Genomic DNA, 16064 nt, shown 5'->3' with positions numbered 1-16064 from the left:
AGTCCATAGAGCATGGCTCAGCAGACGTCTTCTGCATACCCAGTAACTTCTCATTTTCTCCTTGTGGGTTCATCTGTTTTCAGTGCCTCCAATGGGCTGAGCACCATCTCTCATGAGTACCTGAAAGGCAGCTATGCTCTGGATTTGGAGGCTGTGAAGCAGGGAGCCAGTTCTCTTCCCCACCTCAACAAGACTCTGGTTGCCTCCTGCAAGCGCCTCCATGGGTGAGAAGAGTCCTCTCCCTCCGTGCTCCTGCTGTCTCTTCTCCTTCTATCTTCTATTAGTCGTTCTTGAATGACTTACCGGCTCGGCCACCTGATTCTGTAAAGTATTTCAATTCAAAGCACCGGCAGACTGGGCGCTGTGAGCAGAGTTCAGAAGTTCTGCCAGACGTTATGGTGAAATTAACAACAAAGAGCTACAGATTAGACATCAGCTGTACATCCTTCCCCATTGCTGAGAAAAAGCACGTTTGTGTAAAACGTAGGCTAAAAACATTTTTTAAATCAGAAAAGGTTAGATAGAAGCATCCTTCTTGGCTTGTGCAGCTCATACAGTCTCCTCCTCTTTCTGTTCCATTCTGTTGCAGGGAAGTGGATAAAGTCTTAGCTGGGCTTGAGATTTTGTCCAAAGTGTTTGACCAGCAAAGTGCACTCATGGTATCTCGGATGATACAACAGGTAGGAGATTGTGTGAAAGGATTAACTCATAACCTTGCATGTTAATTTCTGACTTGCTTTCCTTGTATGTGTTAACACTGCTTACCTGTTGCTATTTTTTTCCATATAATTGGTGAATTCCTAAAAAATTGATAACAGAGAATTGTCAGCCAAAGTTCAGTGCAATAGTGTGACTTACCTCAATGAAGCTTCACCACTAGAATGAAAATATTCTAATATACTCCTACACTGACTAGTTTTCCACAATCAAGATGATAAACCCCACAAGCCCAATGTCATGGAGTACGTGGTAGATTTTGTATATACTTTGTATAGATTTTGTATAGATTTTGATCTGTATATACAGATTGAACTAATTTCAGTTTGCATAGAAAACTCACTCTTGTTTTGATGTGAACAAAATGCAAATTAACCAGAGCGGTTTTAGAAAACATATTTAGACACCTTCGTGAACGTGCTAGAAACCATGAACAGTATTAGGAATGCCGTGTTTCACATTGGATTGGTCTTTTTTGCAAGCCCAAAATGTAATCTGGCACTTTTCTAGAAGGCATTTCTTCATTGAATAAGTCACAGCTGACCTGACGTGAATTCCTCAATTTCACGTGGTGCTGATTTCCAGAAATGGCGTGTGAGTCCAGGAGGCCCTCATCAGCTGATTCTAGCAGTAGCTGTACTTCTTTGTTATGCTCTCAGTTTGAGCTCTTCCTTTCTTCCCTGACCTCTAGTAAACTCTCTTTGCTGAAGAGTTTTTAGATGACTTTGCATTGTTTGCCAGTTGGCATGTTGGAACAGAGCCCAACCTAAAACCTAGACCTGTATCTGCACTTTACAAATGCAGAAACCTAATGAGTGTCATGGATTACGGTAATTAATTGGCTGTACATTATTAGATGTAGGTTCCCTGATAGATGTTTTCCCCATTTCCCCATTTTCGTTTTTTGGAAAAATCATTTCAAAGTTCTGTTGCAGGTAGATGTGGTGTCCATTCAGTCTTTTATTTTGCACATTATTAGATTTCAGATTATGCTGAACTGTAATCTTTCATTGACTTTATGTATGTTAGATTCATTGTAATGTCCTGACATATATTTGGGTGATCAGCAAAGTAAGGTTAAAGGGCATGTTTTTCTTCCACAGTCAGGAAGTCAAGGAGGAGACCAGGACTTGGACAGCTTGGTGACCAAGCTGTCCATCCTCAAGGACCTTCTGTCTTCCATTGAGAAGAAGGTGAGAACCCCTCCAGACTGCATTAAACCACAAGACACTCCTAATGTTTCTTGGTTTTCGAGGTCTGTTGGTGAATGAAATCTTGTAAACTAACATGCATTTCAGAAACCCTTAAAAGGGTATTTTTTTCACGTCCTTTTTATGTAACTGTCTTTGGAGAATTCTTGAAAAATGATTATTCTTGATTTAAGTGTGACTGTGGGAACAGATTCAATCTGCTTTATGTGTCAAAAGAAAGGAAATGGCAGGTAGTTGATAACAACCGCAAAATAGAGCTGTGGGGGTTTTCTTTGACATTTCCTATGAAGATCAAGTGTAATTGTTTAATGCTTGTACTTGGTTTAAGCTAGCCACCATATGTATGTGATCACTGCTGTTGTCAGAGCATAACCATGGGGGCTGAGGTCACTGTTGTTGGTCACACTCTATGAGCTGTGCCACAGCGCCTCAGGTCAGAGTACTAGAAAAGGATTTTTACTTTACAGATAAACATACAGCGTGGTGGAGCAGTGGTTAACATTTCTGCTTCACAGCGCTGGGGCCCTAGCTTCAATGCTGGACCTGGGGAGCTGTCTACTTGGAATTCGTATGTGCTCCCCTTGTTCACGTAGTGTAGACATCTGGCAGGAACTCTGGTTTCATCCCACAGTCCAAAGACATGCTGGTAAACTAATTGGCTTCTAGGATAAATTGGCCCTGGAGTGCGTGTGCCTGCGTCTGTCTGCCCTGTGATAGATGGGCATCCCATCCAGGGTGTACCCTGCCTTGCGCCCATTGCTGGCCAGAGTGGGATGGACTTTGGGTTCCCTGTGACCCTGAATTGGATGAAACGGTTAGAAGATGGATGGATACATATACTGTAGATACAGCAGATGAAGACTTGCAAGTGGCATTGCACACTACACAAGGTGCAGAACAGCTCATTTGCCAAGCTATGGAGCCTTTTGGCTGCTTTATCTCACTTGAAGTACACAGGCAGAAGGACTAGCCCTTTATCAGAAGAAAACCTTTTGTTATCTGAGGGTTTGTACCTTCATACTGGGAGCAAGACCAGACCTCAGTAAAAGAAACAAAACATATAAAGGAGATACAGACCACTTAGAAGGAATTACAGTGCAATTGAAGCACAGCAATAATATTGTTATTAAAGTGGGATCTGAGTAAAATAATGTAAGAATTTTAAAAGGCAAGACATGGTTCATACAGGCAGCAGTGGGTAGTAGAGGTCTGCACGGGCATGAAACTGAAGCCAGACCGGGACCTTGAGACCCGACCCGAGCGAACCCGAATGGTACTGCCAAGTTTGAAACCCGAACCCGAAATTGGTCACTCTCTTTTCCTCTAAGACTGAGAGTAGACACAGTCAAACACGGAGACGGATTCTCACAGACGCAGTTTTACAATGTTGTGCTCATCTGCTATAGTAACAACAGATAGAAATCTCACTGGTCACGTACAGTGTAGGGCTTGCAATGCTATTTTGACTTACGATAGCATGAGGACCTGCACGTCTTCTCTTCAGCGACACGTGGACCGTGGATACAGCCTTTCTACAGCAGTAGCTAGCCAGAGACAAATGTCGGTGTCAGAGTACTTTTTCGCACCAGTTAAGTCCGTGCCGGCTACATACAGTGGCAAGTAATTGCCTTACGGTCATCGTCGGTCCACATGTCAAGAGATGGTAGTGGGATCACACTCTCTGCTGGGACACGACCACGGCTAGCTCCCACGTTTATTACTTCCTGCGCTAGATCTGTAAAACCTTTTCCTGCAATCTTGTGGAACAAAACGCTCCTCATTTGCCTCTGGCTATCAGCTGCTGTAGAACGGCTGTATCCGCGGTCCACGTGTCGCTGTAGAGAAGACGTACCAGTCCTCTTGCTATCGTAAGTCAAAATAGCATTGCAAGCCCTACACGACGTGACCAGTGAGTTTTTCATCTGCTGTTACCACGAGGTCATAATGTTTCCACAACGAAGCCGTCTCCGACTCATTTGGCATTTTGAGTAGTTCTCCCTTTGTGAGTTTTCGTTTTATTTCATCCATTGCGAACAGTTAGCTAGGTAGGCTCTGTTGCACACATACTGTACGAGAGAGAACGAGCGAGCGCGCGCGCAAAACGAGTTACGGATTTCTTCTAATAAAAATGAATTTAAAACATAATAATAATAATAATAATAATAATAATAATAATAATAATAATAATAATAATTCATTTTTTACGTATCAGAAAACAAACCCGAACCCGGTCCGAGCGCGAAGTTTTACGTGAAAAACCGACCCGAAACCCGATACTTTGTCGGGCCCAGTCGGACTCGGGTAGGGTCATGGTCAATACCATTGTCGGCAGAACCGCATTAGCCGTAAAGTCTGAAAGTAAGAAATTAATGGATTCGAAATGCTGTAATGTAGCTTTTCATAATGTAAATATAACTTAACTCCTCAAAGACGGTACTTGACAGTATGACCAGGAGAGGTGACCTTGATATAGTATTTTTCCTCTTTTAAACCTATTTTGTGGCAAAAATATGTAACTTTTATTTGGGCGTTTCTTTTTTAAATATTTTTTATATTTTAAAAACAGCAAAAGAATACATTACTTTCTGTCGGGATTGCATTCTGTCATTCAGTTTGCTGGTTTTTAACACAGTATGTCAGTCAGAGGTATGTTTGTTAAAAGGTAATATGCATGCACATGAATGGAGACACAAAGTTTATTTGCATTTAGTTTGCTTGGCCACAAAACTGCTCAGGCAACACAAGCTTCCTGTGTTTCTGTTTCTGGCATGCAACCTCAGTTATGTGTAGCTATGTTTTAAACTTCAGAATCATAAGAATCAGAAAAACTAAGGTTGCTGCTGGAAGAGGTGTTAGTGGGGCCAGCAGGGGGCACTCACCCTGTGGTCCACGTGGGTCCTAATGCCCCAGTATAGTGATGGGGACACTATACTGTAAACAGGTGCCGTCCTTCGGATGAGACGTAAAACCGAGGTCCTGACTCTCTGTGGTCATTAAAAATCCCAGGGCGTTTCTCGAAAAGAGTAGGGGTGTAACCCCAGCGTCCTGGCCAAATTTCCCATTGGCCCTAACCAATCATGGCCTCCTAATAATCCCCATCTATGAATTGGCTTCATTACTCTCTGCTCTCCTCCCCACTAATAGCTGATGTGTGGTGAGCGTTCTGGCGCACTATGGCTGCCGTCGCATCATCCAGGTGGATGCTGCACATTGGTGGTGGTGGAGGGGAGACCCCATTACCTGTAAAGCGCTTTGAGTGGAGTGTCCAGAAAAGCGCTATATAAGTGTAAGCAATTATTAATAATAATTATTATTATCCCATCTTCCAAATAAAGTATTGAAAAAGACAAACTACTGCTCCATTCCATGGGTGAGAAAATATATTTCTAACAGTGTTGGTAGAATTTCCAATTCTCCTGCTGCAAATGCACTGCAACATTTTAGATTTAAGGCATTTAGAAATATTTTGATCATTTGAAACATTGATAATAGGAAGATATAATTTTTGATTTATTAAATAACCAGTCTTTACTCCAGATTAATTATAGGTTAGTAATAAGACCTAGTCTAGTCTGAACCATATCCCTGACTTTAGGGTGACTTTAGGGTTAATTACAGAATGTACTGTAACTTGTTCCATCTGTAACACTATATAAATGTATTAACAGTTATCTTATTGTCCATTCATAAAGGATGGACAATAATAATAATTAATAATTGCTTACATTGAGTGGACTCTCCACTAAAAGCGCTTTACAGGTAATGGGGACTCCCCTCCACCACCACCAATGTGCAGCATCCACCTGGATGATGCGAGCGCAGCCATAGTGCGCCAGAATGCTCACCACACATCAGCTATCAGTGGGGAGGAGAGCAGAGTAATGTAGCCTATTCATAGAGGGGGATTATTAGGAGGCCATGATTGGTAAGGGCCAATGGGAAATTTTGCCAGGACGCCGGGGTTATACCCCTACTCTTTACGAGAAACGCCCTGGGATTTTTAATGACCACGGAGAGTCAGGACCTCGGTTTGTTACGTCTCATCCGAAGGACGGTACCTGTTTACAGTATAGTGTCCCCGTCACTATACTGGGGCATTAGGACCCACATGGACTGCAGGGTAAGCGCCCCCTGCTGGCCCCACTAACACCTCTTCCAGCAGCAATCTTAGTTTTTCCCAGGAGGTCTCTCATCCAGGTACTGACCAGGCTCAAACCTGCTTAGCTTCAGTGAAAGAAATGTATCAAATCCACCATAAATTAAACTGTTCTTCGGACACACGAATTTACAGCCTTCACAACAGAAATCAGAGGTGAAATGAAAGTGCCACATATGTGTTTTTAATATTTTGATTGTTTTCCTTTGATTGCTTCTATTTCCTGTGCTCCAGGCCTTGAAGGCTCTTCAGGATATGAGCATCACGTCCCTGTCTAACCCGGCCAATCTCTTCACACAGCACAGCAAAGTCATTCCCATCCAGGCTTTTGAGGTGAGCCTTTCTGCTGAGAGCATCGACACGGACCGAGCAGCTCCCAGCGGAAATGTTACACGCGGCATACCTGTGCCTCCTGGTCTGTGGAACAGACAAGTGGGCCTGTAATCCTTCACCTGAGTGTGGAGTTGTAATTAAGCCACTTGCAATGTTATTACGTTGACTTTATGAAAAGATGCAGATTAGTAAGAGCTGAACATATTGGAAAGTATTAAAGAATCTGTTTGGGTTCATGGTTGGTTTTTGCTGCACTTGGCAGTAACATGGCATCTCGGTTTTTATTTTTGTCGTGCTGCTGTGAAATTGTTTGTTTCTTTATTTGTAAGCTTAGTGTTAGTGTTGGCGAGCTCTTCCATTGCTAGTCATTTCCTCTGTGAGAGAGAAGTGTGTGTGGTGGGAGAGAGTGCATGCAGACATGACGAGGTGAATACTGGTTCTGGTCCATTTCTCAGTGATGAGGGAGAATCTGAGTGGATCTGTTTTTTTTTTTTTAGAAAAATAACAAGGTTTCACAGGATGATGAGATCATTCCTTCGTGTTTGAACGACATGCTATTTTTAGTCTCTGTGCTTCCAAAATAAGAACAGCTGTTATCTAGCAAGCTAGTGGAAAGCTGTGAACATCTGATTGGGCTTTTACTTCCCCCTGTTGGTTAACTTTTAAATGAACTTACACTGAGAATCCTTCTCTGATTTATGGAAGCGCATTGCTGCCACCAAGGACAAAAAATATGCCCCACTTATCTCGTAATTATGAGATAGCAATAATTACTTCAGTGTATGTACAACCCGTTGCGTTGTGCATTGAGCGCATGTAGAAGCTACCGTGAACTTGGCTGGAACTTTCGGTTTAATGATCGCATCGATATCCAGCGCTGCAGAATTTGTACTGATTTACTTTTGATTGGGGTTTAGTCATAATGAAATCTTGCAATTTTTAGGAAATATGAACAGAATCATTATAGGCATGAGGACCAGTTTTGTGTCATTTAGAGATCAAAGAAATGGTGGTTCCACTGATTAAAACTGTAAGTCCGCACGTACTGACATTATAGGTATTTTATGACAATTGTAATATCACAAGATAATTTTCTCGTAATTACGAGATAAGTGGGCAAAAAAATTTTTCCTTGTTGCCAGCAATGCGTTTCTGTACTGATTCAGTGATATTTGAAACCAGATGATAGAAATGAAAAAATTTACTGAAAAAACAATGCACCAGATATGCTAGCGATTTTACCAAATTTTTAAAGTCATCAATTTTTATCCATGTTGTAGAAATTGCTAATATAACTTTTGAGAGTTTCATGGCTGCCTTACAGCACTTCCCTGTGTTCATTTCATTTCGGGTCCCATACAGTGTGTGCAGGTTGCAGATTGCAGAAAACTGTTTTGAATGATTTGTAACAAGAGCGTTGTTGGGTGAAAAGAGATGTCATCCTGGCATATTCATTGTTGTAATCATAGCCTGTGTGGGCGAGGTTGTAATTTTGTTGGAGGGGTCCTGGGTTGACTTTGAGACGTCTGGTTGTGCTGTTGACCTGCCAGGTGAAGCTGGATGTCAATCTGGCAGACCTCACCAAGATCGGCAAATCCCAGAAGCACACGCTGAGCGTGGATGTGGAGGGAGGCAAGCTGGTGGTCATGAAGAAGGTGAAGGACTCTCAGGAGGACTGGAACACCTTCACTCACGATAAGAGTAAGAGCTGCAGACACACCCACCACCCGCCATAAAAAAGACTACTTAGCTTAAATAAAAGAAATGTCAAGCATTTAAAGCAGTTAAACAAAAGATCAAGGAATGGTTCAGATACAAGCTTGTCTCTAATGGCACATGGTAATAATAATCCCTTACACTTATATACAGTAGCGCTTTTCTGGACACTCCACTCAAAACGCTTCACAGGTGATGGGAACTCCCCTCCACCACCACCACCAATGTGCAGCACCCACCTGGGTGATGCGAAGGTAGCCAAATTTCACCAGTACACTCACCACACATTAGTAATGTAGCCAACTGATAGTTGGACATTATTATTAGGACATTATGACTGCCAAGGAGGAAATTTATCTGGGACACTGGGGTTAGCACCACAACTTTTTTTGAGAAATACTCTGATTTTGAATGCCCGAGTCAGGACCTCGGTTTTACATCTCCTTCGAAAGACGGCGCTCTTTTACAGTATAGTGTCCCCGTCACTATACTGGGGTATTAGGACCCACACAACCCACAGGGTGAGTTTTCCCTATTGGTCCCAATAACACCTCTTCCAGTGGAAACATTAGTTTTCCCAGGAGGTCTCCCATCCATGTGCTGGCCTTCTGATCAACTTCAGTGGGCTGCCAGTTGTGAGTTGCAGGGTAATACAGCTGCTGGCTATATCACCCCCACAGTATATGGTGTTCGCCACCCTAACCTCTGTGAACAATTATCTCTGTAGTTCGGCAGCTGATCAAATCCCAGCGGGTACAGAATAAGCTGGGCATCGTGTTTGAGAAGGAGAAGGACAAGAGCCAAAGGAAGGACTTCATCTTCGCCAGTGCCAAGGTAAGGGGATGCCTCAGCGTGGCACTTTGGTACACTAAGGCAAACCCACGAAAAGGTTAATGTCCTCTTCTTCGTCTGTCCATTTCATCAGAAAAGGGAAGCCTTTTGCCAGCTTCTACAACTCATGAAGAATAAACATTCCAATCAAGATGAGCCAGACATGATATCCATTTTCATTGGGACATGGAATATGGGTATGTATCCAGTCATTTGCAATACCATCTGTCTTTGCAGAGGTGTAAATTAAAATGTGTCTCAACTAGAATGCATCTCATCTCATCTCATCTCATCTCATCTCATCAAGGGCACCATTATAATATTTAGCACTTAATACTCAGAAAAAGGATTGTTTTATTGTTTTATTTTTAATGATAAATTAATGTTCATTGTAAATCAAATATCAATGCAATATTTAACCTATTATTACAGGTTACAGAGATTAAAATGGGTCTGAAAAGTATAAATGAGTCGTTATTGCATTAGTCCCAGGTTAATAGATTACATGTGAAAATCGGACCTAGCTGAGAGAGACACTGTGGTGCTCTCTTCTATTCCAGGCAGTGTACCTCCTCCCAAGAGCATGAGCTCCTGGATTCTGTCACGGGGCCTGGGGAAGACGCTGGATGAGATGACGGTCACCATCCCTCACGACATCTATGTCTTCGGCACTCAGGAGAACTCCGTCTGCGACAAGGAGTGGGTGGAGACCCTGCGTGGGGTGCTCAAGGAGTGCACGGAGATGGACTTCAAACCAGTGAGTGAGATGGACTTCGTGCAGTGTGGTGGTATCGGACACCACACTTCACACAGTGCCAAGTTGTTAGAAACTGATGAAGGCAAAAGAAACCCACTGCTAAATAGCTTTGCCTTTTCTCTTCTAAACTGATTGTTAAAGATGAGAGATGTAATTGAGACTCATTTGAATTTGTGAATGAAATACCTTGGAAATTAATTTAACATAAGGAGCTAAAACAAGGTGTTGTCCCTGAAAAAGGTAATTGCTTTAGTAGATCTTGTGAATGTTTGCGATCATTTAAATTTTAACAGTTTATCTATTTTAAAGCAACTCTTATTTTGGTGGCTACGCTCTCAGCTGAAACAGTCTTTGTTAATAGTCTTCTGTATTTCTGTATTCCATTTGGAGCTGTCTACACTGAATATGATTTCTGTTTTGGGCTGTATGAATCATTGAATAGGACCAAAATCAACTTTTTGAGCACAAATACTTTTTTCCCCAAATCATTTTCTAAAGAACTGTATTAGACACTGCTGTTTTAATTGAGACTTTTTCCTGTGTTAAATCTTTCGATTATTTTTTTCTCCTCAGATTGCTATTCAGACACTATGGAATATAAAGATTGCTGTCCTTGTGAAACCAGAACATGAGAACCGGATCAGCCATGTGGGCATGTCCAGCGTTAAGACTGGGATTGCCAACACGCTGGGTAAGTTCCGGCTTGAACCAGCTGAGACCACAGGCAGGAGCTCCATGGTAACAGCAGACCTCTGTGACCGACCTGCTGTAAATTTTACTATGGGAAATTTTCCATTTGTGACAGCTCGAGCCATGCCTTGCCGAAACATTACAGGTTTAATGTAATGACATCGAACAGGTAAATAACATTACCTAAGCTCTCTAACATGAATGCAAAAGTAATGCAAAAGCAACTTTTTTTCAATATCTTGTCAGTACAACTTCTAAACAGTACATAGTTGAGTACTGTCACCCACAATTTCTAAAATGACATACAGTATGCTAAACAGTCTCTATTAACACAGAGCAGCATTTTTTTTCCCACAGCCTCTTACCTTTATTGCTGAGAGAGCTCAGCATGTTTTCGAAAAGTTGAGCTCAATAACTGCTTCTGGACCGCTGGTTATTGCCCTCTGTCCCAACAAGCTCCAGAATTCCTTATAATTCCTACTCATGCAGGTACATGCAGACTGCTGTATATTCTTCCTGGTGCACTTCCACAGTACTCCTCTGAGTCAGCCCAGACACTGCTCAGACATTTGTAGTCATAGGAAGAATTGTTTTTTCTAGGATTTGTAATCTTACAATTCTGAGTTAGGCCTGCTCCTGTAGTTAAAATGTGATGGAAGCAGATGTGTGTGAGTGCAGCATACTTTTCAAAATAGATAATAATTGCATGTTATGTGACTTGTAATAACAATATAGTCGACACAGTGACTTTATAGTAGAATATCAGTATCGGTTCTTCTCTTTTGACTTTTGTATTAAACCACAAGATGTCCCTTGAAGCTTACCTTTGGTCGATTCTCTTTCCCTGTTTACAAAAAAGTTTGTTAATTATTTGGGTACTTTTCACTTCACATCATAAGTGGATTCTGCTTGTGGATTTATTTTTGCCAGCAGCTAAATAAAACAGCCAGGCCAATATTCTTTCCAAAAGAAAATAGATGTATCTTGTGTACAATAATCTCAAGTTCTATGATTAAAATTATTATAGTTAAAATAACATCTGAAACCTGGAGGGTAATGAATATTTTTAATTACCATTTACAGTAAATGGGGTAGGCAATAAGTATATAATTACCAAGAATGGAGAGGCCTGAACACAAGTAATTTATACAAATTTATTTGCCTTTGGGTAAGGTTGTTTCTCCCTTTTTAATGTATTATGACTTTACCTTCACAAAAGATTAGTCAGAAGAATAATGCCCTTTTTTCCTCTTGTAAAGTGGAGATCCTGAAAGGAGTTCCTGTAAGTGTTTCTACATAAAGTGTGTAAAGGCTCAATCTTTCCATACGTTGGTACTTGTGTTACTTTAAATCAGCAGTACTTAACCCGCTGCCCCTCCAGTCTGCTGTTTTGAAAATTGAAAAGTTAAAGAGCTGGTTGCAACAAAGTACTGCTGTGGGGCATAGGCGGAGTGTCATTGCTTTAAATAGAAGTTGTGCCTCCAGGCTTCATATGGTAATTGTCGTCTCACTCTCTCACTAGGTAACAAAGGTGCTGTCGGTGTTTCCTTCATGTTCAATGGAACATCCTTTGGATTTGTCAACTGCCACCTGACCTCGGGCAATGAAAAGGTTGCCAGGTAACACTGCTCATTCCTTCCATTGAGTGGGTTTATGTTAACAATTGTGATAGTTTGCACATCATACGTTACCAATGCCAGCACTTTTTTAAAGGTTAGCAAATCGCACCCATCAATCAGTTATAAGAATGAAAATAAATAATAAGCTGTGTTTAGTAGTAACAATGTAAGTGTTGCTTTTTTTGTCCCCAGACGAAACCAGAATTACCTTGACATCCTCCGGCTCCTGTCCTTGGGAGACAAACAGCTCAGCTCCTTTGATATCTCACTGAAATTCACTCATCTCTTCTGGTTTGGGGACCTCAATTACAGACTGGACATGGACATACAGGTGCAGTACCTGAGATCAGTGGCTCCCTGATTCTGTGGCCTTGAATATCAGGAGAAAACTAGACGGTTTTGGGTCTCCCGTTAATAGAAGGGGGTCTGCAGTTCACCATGAAGACAATTCAAGTTTTGTAATTCGGAGCATCAGTTCAGTTGGCTGATTCTGCAATGTGATAGCACAGGAGAAAAATGAATGTATTGTTTGCAGAAGGTGTTTCATTTTCAACCAAAACTGCTCCGTTCTCATTTTTTAAATCTAAACAGACAATTTTGCATTTACAGTAAATGTCCTGCAGATTTCAATGAAGGATAAGATCAGAAATGAAGAAATCCGTAAACGATGTAGGGTGGTGGATGTGGTTGAGAAGATGCGAGAGGCGAGGTTACGGTGGTATGGACATATCATGAGGAGGGACGTTGAGGAAGTTACAAAGAGAGTAATGGAATTTGAGGTGGAAGGTAACAGAGGAAGAGGCAGGCCTAGAAAGAGATGGATAGATTTTGTGAGAAAAGATATGGAGGTATGTGAAGTGAGTGAGGAAGATGTGGTCGACAGAGACAAGTGGAGAAGAGCAACCAAAGCAGCTGACCCCAGGACAGTCTGGGACTTAAGGCTGTGAAAAAGAAGAAGAAGAAGAAGAAGAAGAAGAAGAAGTAAATGTCCTGACAATGTGTGTTCAGCAGAACAGTTTTTATTCTCTGGCTCAGTTCTTCCAAAACAAATTTAATATGTACCTGAGGGTATTCCAGCCAAACATTAAAAAGCATACCTACCAGCTGCTAACTTGCGTAGTTGGTGATACTGAGGAGAGTATGCAGCTCCTGTTATTCTCATTAATAATATGTATATATTGTTTTCACAGGAAATCTTGAATTACATCAACAGGAAGGAGTTTGATCCCTTGCTAAAAGTAGATCAGCTGAACCTGGAGAGAGAGAAGAACAAAGTGTTCCTGCGATTTGGTGTGTTCATGTTGATGTGTGTGTGTGTACTTTGTGTGTATATTTATATGGTTAGTGCTGTTACTTCCCAGCTCTTGGGTCCCGTATTTGACTCTTTGCAGGTTTTTTCCTTGTTTGCATGCGTCTTCTATAGGTGCTCAGAGTTCCTCCCACTGCTCAGAGACATGCAGGCTGGGTTTGGATTGGCTATTCGAAGTTGTCCCTTCCTCCATGGCCCCTCACAGGACTGGTGTCTTGTGTAGAGCAAGAACACTCACCTGCTCTCTGTCCTGCCTTGTAACCTGTGCTTTCAGGGCTGGCTCTGGGTGGGCGTGTCTTATAGTGGACAGATATCTGTGTGTAGTCTAATATACATTTATTCTATGTGTTTTTGCCCCATTTGTTGGAGTCCAATGTTTGATATTCTTGTGTTAGACCCTGTACAGTGCAGAACCTCAAGGGAATGCAGAAGTGTAGTTATATAGTACAGCCCTTAGCTGCTACACCGTAAAGAGTCTTTCTGTCTGCCCTTTCAGCTGAAGATGAGATATCATATCCCCCTACCTACCGCTATGAGAGGGGCTCCCGGGACACCTATGTGTGGCAGAAACAGAAAGCAACAGGGGTAAGATGTGCACCTTGTGTTAACGTTGTTCAGGGTGGCTGATAGGAGGTGGTGATGCTTCATTGAAAGGAGCATGTACAGCCACCCCCTCTTATTTTCCTTTATTCCATGTTCGCTTTAGAGAGTCCCACCTAGTTATAGGTGGCAGAATTGGATACACTGATGGGAAGTCCCACCTTCATTACCCTAAGGTCACAGGGTCCACAATAAATCAAATACAGTATGTGATTTAATTGTTGATTTTAACTGAAAACATGTCATACATTTACAAAGGCATAAAATGCTGATAAATTGAAAATACCGCCAAAGCTTAGACAACTTGTGTCCACTGGTGTGGACACTAGTGTTCAGGAACCTGACTGAAGATGAAAGAGGTACCAGTTCTTACAAAACAAAGCAAATAAATTGGGGATCAAGGTTCACGTTAACTGTTCTGTTTCTGGTAGTTGCAAATGGTCTTCCTGTAAGTTGCTATAGCACTGAATGATGTGAGCAGGAAAATCGGGTCATCATTTTGCTTTCCTCTGAGCTGCAGACTCATTCTGGTGTTGCCTTAAAGGATGTGGTTTTAATAAAAAGACATGATTGTACAGACTGCAATATATACGTTGGTGTTTTTGTGGGTTTTAGATGCGGACAAATGTTCCTTCCTGGTGCGACCGAATTCTGTGGAAGTCCTACCCTGAAACTCATATCGTGTGCAACTCCTATGGTATGTGTGTAAATATTGTCCAAAGTTTTTGCACACGTTTTGATTTCATTTTTTTGCAGAGGGAAGCTTACATTATTGACAGAATTTTGACACATGCCCCAGCTTTTTTAATCAAACTGGGCTTTGTTTATTCACTGTTGATAATATTGATATTCCTTGGGATTGTAAATTTCCTTTTTTTCTGCATGAACCCTGTTTCTGCATTCACTCCAGGTTGTACGGATGAGATCGTAACGAGTGATCATTCTCCAGTGTTTGCCACATTTGAGGTGGGCGTGACCTCTCAGTTTGTCTCTAAGAAAGGTGGGTGATCCTAAAAGTTCACAGTTAGAAAATGTCAGGACCTAAAAAAATAAATGTATTGATTGCAGTTTCAGCATTAGTCCTCTTATGTGTAATTGTAATGCAAATAGAGCTTAGAACATCTACTCCTCAGCTTCAGTTATCAGAGTTAAGATGGTTATAATTCATTTTTTTATTTTGCATGTTTTGACATCTTAATAACCCATTAATTTAATAAATTAATTTTCTTGTAGTTGTTTTATTCACAAAATTAAATAAAAGTAAGAACCTCCCATCATGAAATAATGCTAAAATCTCACTTTCATTGTGGTGTCGTTTTCCGCTGTGCCTGCTGCTCGTCAATGGCAGGGCTGCCCAAATCGTCAGAGCAGGCCTATATTGAGTTTGAGAACATTGAAGCCATCGTGAAGACCGCTAGCCGCACCAAGTTCTTCATTGAATTCTACTCCACCTGCCTGGAGGGTATGTCCTATAATGAGATATGAGCTGGGGCTTAATTAGATTGAACTGATTGAATTCTCTTCGGAGGATGCAGGATTGGGATGAGGTGGATGGACAATGGTTGTTCAAGGTGTGTTGGGTTTTTTGTGTCCTTTGTGTCCTTCAGGTTTCCCTAATTTTATCATTTCCATCCCCCCCCCCCCTTTGCAGAGTTTAAGAAGAGCTACGAGAACGACACTCAAAGCAGCGACAACGTGAACTTCCTGCGAGTGGGCTGGTCGTCGAAGCAGCTGACAACGGTAAGGGACCAGCTTCTGCGCAAGACCACACCCCACAGCAGAGACTTGACCTCTGGACTCTGCTCTTCATAGAAAGGCTGTGGTCTGGCCATTTGGTGCTAAGCTACTTCACTAGATAAAACAACTGCCTCAGGAAAGCCGTTGTAATTATTTGTGGCCGAGTGTAAAAGGCTAAGAAATTGGAGAGGCTTTGTGATATAAAGGTACATTTTTTCTCTCCGTGTTCTGTTCTGGTGAGTAAACGGTAGTACAGGTTTGTGGTATATCCCATCACATTGCGTTTTGTAGTTTTGACCAAGAAAGACTGATGCAGTGGAACTGCATCCGAAAGGTGCCATGGGTACTGATGTTAAGGGTATGTGGCTTTTTGTCTTAACATGAACCT

General features: G+C 41.7%; 1 protein-coding gene across 3 annotated transcripts in view; it reads left to right on the top strand.

Moving 5' to 3' along the window:
* The window catches only part of inppl1a (inositol polyphosphate phosphatase-like 1a), a 51179-nt gene that overhangs the window by 26568 nt on the left and 8547 nt on the right, over window positions 1-16064 (top strand). For all 3 annotated transcript variants that reach the window (XM_088639315.1, XM_088639316.1, XM_088639314.1), the window contains exons 5-21: window positions 84-224; window positions 590-680; window positions 1821-1910; window positions 6319-6417; window positions 7968-8118; window positions 8861-8967; window positions 9059-9161; window positions 9525-9721; window positions 10295-10412; window positions 11934-12030; window positions 12223-12361; window positions 13221-13320; window positions 13836-13924; window positions 14555-14636; window positions 14850-14939; window positions 15288-15401; window positions 15591-15679. In XM_088639315.1, the coding sequence (XP_088495441.1) occupies window positions 84-224; window positions 590-680; window positions 1821-1910; window positions 6319-6417; window positions 7968-8118; window positions 8861-8967; window positions 9059-9161; window positions 9525-9721; window positions 10295-10412; window positions 11934-12030; window positions 12223-12361; window positions 13221-13320; window positions 13836-13924; window positions 14555-14636; window positions 14850-14939; window positions 15288-15401; window positions 15591-15679 (1897 nt within the window). The remainder of the gene's footprint in view (window positions 1-83; window positions 225-589; window positions 681-1820; window positions 1911-6318; window positions 6418-7967; window positions 8119-8860; window positions 8968-9058; window positions 9162-9524; window positions 9722-10294; window positions 10413-11933; window positions 12031-12222; window positions 12362-13220; window positions 13321-13835; window positions 13925-14554; window positions 14637-14849; window positions 14940-15287; window positions 15402-15590; window positions 15680-16064) is intronic.

Source organism: Lepisosteus platostomus, chromosome 7 (genome assembly GCF_059453375.1).
Source record: "Lepisosteus platostomus isolate fLepPlt1 chromosome 7, fLepPlt1.hap1, whole genome shotgun sequence".
In the NCBI taxonomy this organism is placed as follows: Eukaryota; Metazoa; Chordata; class Actinopteri; order Semionotiformes; family Lepisosteidae; genus Lepisosteus; species Lepisosteus platostomus.
This window is presented reverse-complemented; position numbering and strand designations above follow the sequence as displayed.